This window comes from Anastrepha ludens, chromosome 2 (genome assembly GCF_028408465.1).
Source record: "Anastrepha ludens isolate Willacy chromosome 2, idAnaLude1.1, whole genome shotgun sequence".
Lineage (NCBI taxonomy): Eukaryota > Metazoa > Arthropoda > Insecta > Diptera > Tephritidae > Anastrepha > Anastrepha ludens.
In genome coordinates this window covers 66,096,885-66,109,124 of record NC_071498.1, presented here as the reverse complement: position 1 = coordinate 66,109,124, position 12,240 = coordinate 66,096,885, and the positions used below count along the sequence as shown (strand labels likewise).

Below are 12,240 nucleotides of genomic sequence, written 5' to 3'. Positions count from 1 at the left end.
GTATTTTGCATAAAGATTTGGATCTTGAGGTTTATAAAGTCCAGTTAACACAAGAACTCAAGCCGACCGATCATCAACAACGTCGTGTCTTTGCTGATCGGGTCGTTGAAATGCTTGAAAATGATCCGGAATTCCATCGAAAAATCATCTTGAGTGATGAGGCCCATTTCCACCTCGGTGCCAAGCAAAATTGTCGGATCTGGGGCTCAGAAAATCCAAGAGTTATTTGTTGAAAAGCCTCTCTATCCTCAACGTGTGACTGTTTGGTGTGGTTTATGGTCCGGCGGGATTGGATTTTATTGATCTGGACAACTTTTATTTTTAACAAGACGGCGCTACGTGCCACACAAGCAACGAAACCATTGATCTTTTATCAAAATAACACCTCTTATTGGGTGTTTGGCCGAGCTCCTTCTCCTATTTGTGACGTGCGTCTTGATGTTGTTCCACAAATCATTCACCCTATCGGAAGATTTATAATTTTTGCAAATGGCGTCGTACGTCAATCATATTTGACTCTTGTAAACTAGACAGCTGCAGTATGCAAAGAAACAAGTAATGGAGCGCGTAAAGGTCATAATAAAGAATTTCATCACTCTAAATATTTATTTTTTTATTTAGTAAAAAAGTTATTGAAGCACCAAATTGGATGATTAATTTTGCACCACCTTGTATGTGGCAAGTAATGGGAACGATTCTTCTAAGAATCTGGTATTTTTTAAAGTATCGCGTACTTTATTTTCAATCTGCTCAGCATTCTAGTTTTCACAAACAGCCGATTTTGAATGACGGAAAGATCTTCAATGTCGAAAGAAACAACTCAACAAGTGATCAGACGAGCATTACTAACTTCAAAATAGGATAGCAGAGTGAATATTTTATACTCATCTTGTTTTGATACTCAATTATTTTGTACTGAATTATTTTGAGTACTGTAGGTATAATACTTTTTCGGGACTTGACTATTGCTATGAGTTCATATTGAATACAAATTTCAATTTAATGTCCAGTACTGTGTACCTTTTACTACTCAGTATCGATAGTTTTAAAATTCGCGTACTAGCAGTTCTTATGAGAATCAACTTTTTACTACAGTCTGTCTAATCAACTTGAAGTCATTAGAAAGTAGAGATTGATTCTTGTTCTCTCGCTTGTTTTCAATGTTATTAAAGGCGAAATTGCTTGCCCACTTCAGCTTCTAATTATTAATTTTCTTATACCTCCCAGAATTATCCGTAATGCTCTGCAATACTTCTACTAAACGTGTTCTTCGTGATTTGAATGCGATCTCCAATTCTTACTTGCTCGATTACTCAGTTGCTATGGAAAAATTTTCTGTACTATTGAACTCTATTTTTTAGTTAGTTAGAGGCAAGTTTCTCAACTTCTTGAAATAAATAAATAAATAAATAAATAAATAATAGAAGCGTGACCGCCTTAACTTAGAAACTATGACCAATGCTATTGATCCATTCGATTCTAACAAACTGCATTGTATGGGCTTGAGCCGTGCAAGGGACGGTACGTAAGGCTAGAGGCAACATTTCTCGCTACTTCAGAAACTTAATGAAATCATTTGATGACATTTTTGACGGCTTATGACAGAACGAACCGCGGAAAAGGCGTGTACCTGTGCCGAAAGCGCGTCCTCAACTGAAATTTATTAAATGAACCGTCTCTAAGCTGGTTGAGAGTTGCGGGCATGTACTGGGCAAGTAAAATAAATAGGCCAATAGCATAATTCCCTATTAAAAATTAAATATTAACGAGCGGGCGAATAATCAGAACTCGCTTATATAGCCAAATAGAGACATAATTGAGTTAATCTTTATTACTCTTCATTAGAATAGGATTGGAAGAATTCTAAGAACAACCTGTCAAACCTCATCTAAACTAATTCAAAAATAGGTTGTTCCAATAAGACGTTTTTCTATAACACTTTTAACAATTTTTATATATGAATGCAAAAATGTCAAAAATGTGAGAAATTTCGTTTTCATTGTCTTAAATCCTTATTGTAAAATAAGCTGTATTTGAAAAAAATTGCATTTTTGACTTAGACTGCTGTATTAAATAAAAAAACAAGAAATGGTTCGACAAATGAAAATTAAGTAGAGTGTTAAAATGTAATGATGATAAGAAAAAAAGAAAACTGTGGCACTAAATTTTTCGATTTCTACACAAACTAACAACAATGTACACTACAAAATATTTTAACTAATATAGGGTGCCCCATTAAGATATCCAATTTTGAATTTTACGCAGTGTTTTTGTATCGATATCATAAAGCGTTGTTATTTGACAGCTGTCATGTGTGAGCATTATGGCTTATATATATATAAGTATACTTTTATATACTTATACTAAAGTATACTAGTTGCAATTGCACAACGCTTCACCCGAGTTTGTGCCATCCGAGTTTATTACTATCATAGTACGATTTCCTTAAACGGCATTAAAGATGAGCTGGGGGTAATTTCTGCATTATTATTTAAAGTAGTTTTTTTTGTAATGAAAGCAAACGAACGAGATGTTCGAGAATAACATCCTCCACCAGTACCTTATAATAATCCCCAGCTTTGAAAACCCTTGTAAACCCTTGAACCTTTGATTAGATAAGTCACATCTTTGCTTCTCGCCTTTCACTTTTTCTTTTGAAAAAACTCTTCCGCTTTTCTTTTCCATGCAAAATAATGCATAAGTATAATAAGGCCCCCTTTGTTTGATTCTAATGAAGTCGCTCAGTTGTAGCTCGTTAACGGGACCTAAAATATGACTGTTTAGCAAGCGACCCCTTGAAAATGTTCAATTGGTTATTTGAAAAATTACTTTGATTGTAATTAACAAAAGTTTTAGTATATTGAATATTTCAAAGTAAAATTTATTAGGTAATTATACAATTGAAAATCCGAGCCAAACAATCAGAAAGGGTTTTCCTATAGGGTTGGTAAGCTCTTAAAATGTCGTGGTATGCTTTGAAAATTTTTAGTCTAAGCAAAATTGCTGCCGATAGTTTTAATTTAATTTCAAAGTTTTCAAAATACATCATCCTTTTGGGAAACCCTTTAAAAATCGTTTACTTTATTCTATATTTATATATATTTAATTATGCTTATGATTTTAATGCTTTGCTATGTCTCATTTTTCACAAAAAAGAGTACTTAACAAGACAAGAAAATAATATTCAACAAAACCTGCAAATTTTCATATTCACTAATTCGCTTTGGTACCTTCTTTTTCCATCCCATCTCCCATCACCATCAAACCACCACCACCACCTGATCGGTACAATTGATATGAAATTAAAAAAAAATATTTCGAAACCGAATCAAAATTGTTGTTGCCTTGTTTGAACTGATTTAAAATCACAAAACTAAAAAAAAAAAAATACAAAAAATCGCGTCTCGAATTCAAAAACCCACATAGGCATATCAAACTTTCCATTCTATGCCCCCACAGATCCGTTCCAACAGGCGGCGGCTTTCGTCTGGCCATCCTACATACCGCAGGGTACAACACCGGCTACAGCCGCTGCGGCAGCCACCCTACAGCCGCCGCCCAATTTCATATTCCCTTCAATGAGCCCACATTCTACGCTACAGCCGCAGTCGTACGCCACGTCGCTCCAACTTTTCGGCTCGAATTACTTAACTGCGGCCGCAGCTGCAGCCGCGGCAGCTGCCGCCACTTCAACATTATGCCAACACAATCAACAACAAACGAGCACACATCAAACCACAAGCTCAATCAATTTGAGTTTGGCGAGCGCGGGCTCTGCACCACCGGGTAACGGCGGCGGTGGCAGCGGTGGCAATAGTATGAGCAATAATCCAAATAACAGCCACACAAATGGCCGTTTTCTAAGTTTGGCGGCTGCAGGTGCACCTGGCACCACCATGCTCGATGTACCAAAACCACAGAAAACCCTGCAGCCAACGCTGACGCTACCACAACCCGTGCCGCCACCGTCCACAGCTTCGCTGCCGCCACCGCCGTCTTCACTCATCTTACCACCTACCGCAATGAAGATTGAAGAGTGGAATGCCGCAGATTTCATGGCGGCTGCGGCGGTAGCATCGGTTAAGACAGGCCACACTTCATTGGGTGGTGCCCCATCGGCGCCGACTCAACCGCTCGCTTTGAATTTCGAAAGTCGCGACAAGACTACTACTACTTCAACTACAACGAATTTGTTGGATTTGCAAAATGCTGCGGCAGCTGCTAATGCACAAGCATTGAATTTAATGCGCCTACCGACGCCTCCCACTTCGGCGACTATGGAGACTGCGGCTGCAGCTGCTGGCGGGCCACAACTGCAACCACAGTTACTATTCCACACCACATCGACGCCGTCCCCGGCTTTGCTCAATTTGTCCGCATCATTGCCGCGTGGTGCGGCTGGTAGTGTCGGCGCTACAACTGTCACACCTACAGGTATCTTCTTAAGTGGTGGCGGCAATGCAGGGTCGTCAGCGACACTTTCGACGGCTATCGGACCACCAACGCCACTGGGAGATGAAGCGACGGCAATCAACTTTAAAACCAGCCCAGTGGAAGCGCCGCCGCAACAATCGGTGGGTGGTATTGTGGTGGGCGTACCGCGTGTGATTACCAATAATGGGCAAGCACTGCAGACAGGACCGCCGCCACAAATGCAGGATGTAAATATACAAACCGATACGCCGGTATGTAGCGATGACGAGAACTCTACATGCCCCCTTGCCATACAACAGCAACACCAGCAACAGCTTCAGCAACTGCAGCAACAGCTACACACGACACAGCGGGGATCGGTAGACTCACCGAGCTGTATGAATGATAACGACATGCAACAGCCTTTGGAACTAACTAAGCAGAGTTATCATGGTAATGTCCTAAATTGCTCCGAACGTGGTGGATTGGCAATAACAACGTCAGCATCTACCGCCATAAAAACAACAGAAACGAATAATTTTGAGTGCCATAATGAAGCAAACACCACGACAAATGGAGAAGCTGAGTACCAAGAGCTCCCTTCGCAGCCACAGCTGCTTCCGCCTCCGCCTTCAACGGCATCGTCTATAGGCGAAGACCTGGTGAATGATCCATCGCATCGTAGTGAGCATCAGCAGCATCAACAAAATCAAAACCACCAACAGCAGCAGCAGTCTGGCGCAGAGGATCTAACCGGTCTCGAATTACTCTCTAATATCAGTACAAGCACTCTGGCGAGTAAAGGTATCGGTGTGGGCGTTGGCCTGTCAATGGTACGTGTCAAACAGGAACCACTCGATAACATAGACGTACCGGTCTCTTCAATGACCGACGAATTTTCAGCACAGCCAATGCCATTGCAACCACCACTAACGTCACAGTTAATGACACAACAGTCCGCAATGTCGCAGGCGGCATCTGGTAGCTGCGACTCGTGCAACCCCAGAGAGGCTGAAATGCAGCGTCAACCAGCAGCGCTTCCTTTGTTGCCCTCCGTGGCTACGCCTGCACCGCCGCCCATTACGCCGACACCTGCTGTGGAACCACTGGGTGGATTGAACTTGCTTTGTGCCCTTGCCGAGCAGCGTATCCAGGAAGAAGTTCAGAGCAGTAGAGGTAATTTGTTTGGTGATAGCGAAACGCCGCCATCACCTTCTACATCCTCCTTCCGCTTTCCAACGCCTCAGTCACAAAGTCAATCACATCTGTCGCAACAGCAACAGTCGCCCTATCGTTTAGAACAATCTTCTTTTCCCTCAATGGAAGGCATTGAACTACCTTCGACGAGTGGACTTGGCCTCGGTATAGGAGGCGGAGGCGAACAGCCAGTAAAACGTAGGAAACACAAGCATTCCAAATCATCGAAGTCGTCTTCGTCGTCTACACTGGGCGGAGGTGGAAAGAAGTCCCAGCGATGCTCGAAGAAGAGTAAGAAGAAATATGCCAAGGAGAAGCGCAAACACAAACATCATCAGCAACAATTGTTGGCCTCTGCTGCTGCCGCGGCTGCCGCCTCTGCATCTGCTTCCGAAGACGTGGACTTTGAGGACGAGCAATTACAGCAGGAGCTGAAGAGTGCCTTTGATCGTATGGATCCCAGCGTTCAGTTGCGACTCGGTAAATGGGCTAATGCGAAAGAGATTTTCTATATGATGGAGAAAAATATGAAATTGCGTTTAGCCAATATATCGCGACAATATCACAAGAAAAAGCGAAAGCTCAGTGAAATATCGAAGTTTAAGAAGAAAATGAAATGCGCAAAATTGCTTGCCGCACAACAACAACAGCAACAGCCAACACTCTCATTGGCGTCGCTCAGTGGAGCCAGCTGCAGTGGTAGCCTCTCTGGTCCCACTCTACCACTCTGTGATTACAAATTTCCGAAATTCTCCACCAATAGCGGTGTCGGTGCTACATCGACACCCTACTTAAATCGTTCCAGTTTTCTGCGTTTCGGCGAGAAGGCGCCATCAGCGACGCCAACACCACTACACGCACAATTTCCGCCCGCCGAATGTGACAATTCAGAAGAAAACAATGTGCTTTCGGCTAGTAGTTCTAACGGTCCATCCATGGCCATTTACAAACCAGTGCGATTGGGCCCCAGCGCCTTGGCGGGTGCCGTTGCGGCGGCGTCAGTTGGTGTCGGCTTGCTCAATGGTGGTACACCTCAACGTCAGGCGCAAAAACACATCTCATCGGATAAGAGTGCGAACTCGACGATTGTATGTAAAGAGCCAAAACTAATGGCAGTTGCCACAACTTCGTCTTCTTCGCTCGCGTCCAGTCGATGCTCGAATGAAACACTCTCTTCCTCGGCCGATGAGCAGCGCCCGCTTAGCGCGTCATCGCCGCTCACACATAAAATCGTGGGAGCAAGCATTCAACCGCAGGTTTCCAAACATGCGGCACAACAGCGACAAGAACAGCTATCGACGGTGGTGCAGCCACAACAGCAACATCAGACGCAGTCGCAATCGCAATCGCAACAATGCAGAAAACCCACAGATCCGCGTGATTATCAGCTAATGCTAACCAGCGAGCATTTGTATCGGAAGGAGACACGTGTGCTAGCCGATATGGGCGGACTTTTCTATGCAGGGGTCATGAAGCCACTGCAACCGCCCGATGTTTACGCTATTACTTTGGATGGGGAACGCGGTAATAAGTCGCATATAATGTCCCGCGAGGAGATTTTTAAGGACACTGTAAGTATTGTGTTTATCTGTTGTTACTGTTTATCCGTGCATCACTTACATATTTCTTATTTTAAATAGTTTACAGCCCTTTCGGTCAATGCCAGGAATAGTGGTGGTATATTAAGAACATTTTTTCAGCCCGTTTTTTTATTATTTTTCCTTTGTGTGTATTGATTTACATTTAAATTCATTTGTTGTGAAGCCATCATTCTTTTCAATATAATCGTTCCCTGCCAAATGACTGCATGTAAGATTTAGAGGAAAAATCTTGATCTATGCATGTGAAAGATTCACCTGAGGGAGAAGTTGAAGTCATTGGACCAGCTATGGCAAGGAAATTGAACCATTTTTTGCAATGATGCTAATTTCGGACTTAATGGGAATGCGAATAAACAAAATTGCGGCGTATAACAAATGAGCTGAAAAATCCCCGGCTTAACAAAGAAAACACCTTTTTTTTTGTTCAAAATTAGCTTTATTCATCAACGTAATTTTCATCAAGAACAACGCAATCATTCTAGCGCCGGTCTAACATTTCAATACCCCTTTTGTAGAACGATTTATCTTTTGCCTCAAAATAGGTCTCAGTTTCGGCGATAACCTCTTTATTCGAGCGAAATTTGTTACCGGCGTTCAGTTTTTTTAGGTCTGCTAACAGCCAGTAGTCGCTGGGAGACAAATCTGGAGAATACGGTAGATGTGGGAGCAATTCGAAGTTCAACTCATGTAGATTTGCCATTGTTTTGATTGACTTGTGTCTGATACGGTGCGTTGTCTTGATAAAACAAAACAGTGAGCAAACGCGGTACGCACTTTGAACAAATCTTTTTCATAGGCAAATTCTCATACAATATAAAGCCAAGACAGTCTTTAGATATCTTAACGATTTCAGCTAATTCACGCAACTTCACTTTCCGATCATTCAAAACGATTTTGTTGATTCTTTTGATGTTTTCTGGTATTACCATCTCATTCGGACGTCCACAGTATTGTGCACAATCTACTCTACGACCACGTTTGAAGTCATCCAGCCATTATTTTATTGTTATTTCTGATGGCGCGGAGTCTCCATAACACTTTTCAAGCCATTGCGTGAACGGTATTTTTTCCTATCAAGAAGTAGTGTAAAATTAAAACACGAAATTCATTCATGAAATTTTAACACCTGTCGTTTTAAGGTTAGTAAATTGAAAAAAAAAAAGGTGAATGCAATAAAACTAGTGCCATCTATGTGTTAGGCCCGGGACTTTTCAGCCTTTATGTTATGTAGAGTGAGCACAATTCTCACTAGGCCGTCGAGACCATTACGAGGCGAAAAATCACTGTATGTTGTTGTTTGTATCGCTTAGGTATGACTACATACTCTCTCATAGCTGAATTTTGAGAGGTATTGTAACGTAACGTAATTTTAGATGAGCTATGAAAGAGAATTGAGAGTAAAATGTCAAAATAACGCAATTTTAAGACAAAAATTTTATAGTTACGGATAGTGCTGTTTGCTAATAAAAAAATTTAAAAAAAATTATATCAGCTGAACAGCAGATTCTGTCAAGCTCACTAAAACTGAGTAGCGGCATCGCGCTAACGCAACCGTCTGTGTCCTTTCCGTCGTGAACACAACGCTAATGATTCGCGACTTTTTGGCTTCACATTTCAATATCATATATCGAAGTGCTAAATCAACGAACGAAAAACAATGTGCGACATGCAGTACAACCTGTAAAACCTTCTCTTTATCTGGTGACCGCATCATTTCTATAAGGTCGCCTGTCAATTGGACGCCTGGGCCTTGCGATTTGACTCCTTTTGACTACTTTTTGTGGATATACATGGAGCTGATGAACAAACTACGATTGAAAGTCGACATTTGGCGCAATATTGGCGAGTTATTGCGGGTTACGCTGAAAAAAGTTGTACAAAATTTTACCGATGTCATGATATCATATTGAGGGAAAATGTGAGCTCATCAACTGCTTAGCGATAGAAGTACCATTAGGATGCTTATGGCCACGAGCAAACTAATAATTAAGAACAACATTATCCAAGAGGCCAGTAGGTCATGAAAGCACATGTGTAACCGCTAGGCTGCTGTGGTCGCAAATGAATAAGACAAAGCCAAAGGAACTGCTTAGCCTTGCAAGAGAAGATATCTCGAAGGTCGAAGGCCTTTGGCAGGCATTCCTTGAGACTGGAAGTTTTTTCTTATGAATAGTAGTATAATGTAGAAGTTGTAGAGATGCGAAAGAGGAAGACACAGTTGAGCACTTCCTTTGCAATTGCCCAGCCGTAGCTAAAATAAAGCAGGTTTTCTAATATAGGTAGGCAGATACTTTTCCAATTCTCTAAAGCCACAAAATTATTATACGACGAAAAATAAATGAGCACTGTCGTATCGACTTGTAAGTTCGAAGTGAGTTGGTCGTACAGACCACCATAACCTAACCTAACCTAACCATAATATCAAGAGATGAAATCGAAGTGAACATGCTCCTGAAATTAAATGCTCTTTGGTTTATTTTATGTACTTTTTTTCTGTTTCATTTAGTTTCCTCTTAAATATGTACATCCATATAAGTCGTGGCTTCATATTTCTTTCCATTTTCAGATTCTGGAGGTGGCACCCAAATCTGTGGAGAGTGTACCTGTTGGCACACGACTCTGTGCCTATTGGAGCCAGCAATATCGTTGCTTGTATCCGGGACGTGCTATCGATTCTGAATCGTCTGACGATGGTGAAACTCCCAATGATTCGGTGAGCGTGGAATTCGATGATGGCGATAGCGGCCGCATACGCTTGCAGAATATTCGCTTCCTACTAAGCGATTATCCCATTGTGGGTAAGTGAGACCGAATGTAACACCACAATGATTATTCATATTCATCTCTTTTGCGCCCATTCATTTCAGTTTCATTAAAAAAAGGGTCGGAAATTTTGGGTCAAAGTTTATTGGATGATGAAGAGATTTCTTCGCTTCCGAAAAGTATGTGCTACGAATTTTCTTATTTTTTGAATGCCATTGAATTTTTGTCATTTTATTGCCCTTCAAAATTAAAACCATAAATTTCCGATCAATTTCAAATTCATTTACCACTTCAATTCATCTATGATTTTCGATTGATCACCTATTTCTATATTTCGTGCGTTTTAATTTGTATCCCTACTTTTTCCGTTCTCTTTTCTTTTTAAACGTACGTCCCAACTCCTCAGAGTACAACGATAATCCCCTCTACTCTTTAGGCAAGCACAAGAAGTCTGGCGCAACCGCGCGCAACGCTAACGGCTCTGGCAGTAGCCATAATTCCAATGATGCTCACGAGCACACTTCCACATTCGCTCTCTCCGATGTGCCGGTAGTTGCACCATTGACATGCGGCATTGAGCCACCAACGCAGAGCGCGAAAGAAATCAGCGCTCAGCGTAAGGAGAAAAAACGTATTAAGAATTTGAAGAAAAAATCGCAGGCAGCTGCTGCAGCATTGGCAGCCAGCGCTAACGCGACCGCAAACGCAAATGCATCTGCTATAACTTCTAATGGCGGATTATCGGTCGTTGCGACTGTGAATAGCACAAATGGTATTGACGGCAATGCCGCTGTATCCGCTGAGTGTAATCGCAAACATCATAAGCACAAAAAACGCAAAAAGCACAAGAAGCATCATCATCGCAAGGCGAATGGCGAATGTGAAGCTATCAATGGCATGAACAACACGTTTGTAATCAAGAATGCCGGTGTGGCGCCGAGCGGGAGTTTCTTGGTGTCAACACCATCATCTTATAAGGGTAAACGTGAATACTCTGTGGCAGTTAGTGATAATCCCAGCAATAATGGGCCAATAGAAGATGATGAAGATGAAGTCGCTGTGGGGCTGCCAGAAGAAGCACAACTAGATCACACTCAGGGTGGCGCCTTCCAAGCAGTGACTGGTCACAATAAGTCGCAAATGCAAAGCGCATCGTCGGGTTTACCTTTAACTGCGGCAATTAAAATGGAAACCGCTGCGGCGGTGGCAGCAGCGGCGGCAGCAACAAATGCTAAAGTCAAAACTGAGCATTTGGATTTGGAGGAGGAAAGCACCTCTAATATGATGTCCGAACTATCGGATGAGGTAATAAAAATAAGTAGGTGACCTAAATGTCGGTATCTCACATTTTCCTTTTAATGTTGGCTTCTAGAACAAAGGCGATGACGATGAGGTGGAACATAATAATTCGAAGGGCAGCAAGATTGCCGCCTTCTTGCCGGAGCGACAGCTATGGGGTTGGCAGGGCAAAGCGTATCGCAAAGCTGGTGTTAAGGGTAGAGCCCGCAAGCAGTTCTACAAAACAATCAAAAGGGGCAAAGAAACAATAACCGTAAGTGGCGATGAAATAAAATAAAAAAGAGTATCAAAGAAAGAGAGAACCGAAGATATCGAGTTCTTATACGAGTACTTAGATTGCATTAAAGTGTTGGAAAGTGAATTAATCTATAACTTTTATTTAATATATTTCAGGTTGGGGATTGTGCAGTATTTTTATCGACTGGTAGACCAGATAGGCCATATATAGGACGTATTGAATCAATGTGGGAGACAACGTCTAGCAATAAAGTGGTGCGAGTTAGATGGTTTTATCACCCCGAGGAGACAACGGGTTGTCCAAACCTTAAATATCCGGTGAGTAAATGGCCAAAATTATTTTATTATTGTTTAAGTTATTAGCCTATTTAAGAAATAAAAATTAAGAAATAGTCATAAAATTGCATTCGAGGGCGAGCAAACTTATTTAGTTAAAAAATAAAAGTATTAATTAGGATGAAGAAGTTACCTTAAGTCGTAAATGAGTAAACTTTTTGTTAGAATTTTCATTTCCATAGAAATAGTTAAGCAAATTTGATGATACTTAAAGGAATGTTGCTGCTGTTTCTACGTATATCGCGTGTTTTTAAGAGCTTCAGAACTTAAAATGATAATGCTGTAACCAATTTGCTTACGTTAAAGTGCAAATAAATCTCTTACAATATTTCCTCTGAGTTCGATCATTGGATTGTCAAATAAAAATCACAAATTAATGGCAACACCACTTGCT

The 12,240-nt window shown here is 41.5% G+C and overlaps 1 protein-coding gene across 3 annotated transcripts in view; it reads left to right on the top strand.

The window, feature by feature from the left end:
- LOC128871682 (protein winged eye) overlaps positions 1-12,240 on the top strand; it is a 49,258-nt gene that overhangs the window by 31,977 nt on the left and 5,041 nt on the right. The window contains exons 5-9 of one of the 3 annotated variants that reach the window (XM_054113628.1): positions 3,427-7,181; positions 9,778-10,009; positions 10,411-11,279; positions 11,347-11,526; positions 11,667-11,828. In XM_054113628.1, coding sequence (XP_053969603.1) covers positions 3,427-7,181; positions 9,778-10,009; positions 10,411-11,279; positions 11,347-11,526; positions 11,667-11,828 — 5,198 coding nt within the window. Of the gene's footprint in view, positions 1-3,426; positions 7,182-9,777; positions 10,010-10,380; positions 11,280-11,346; positions 11,527-11,666; positions 11,829-12,240 lie in introns of all 3 variants that reach the window. The other 2 variants (XM_054113629.1, XM_054113627.1) reach the window with 2 other exon arrangements.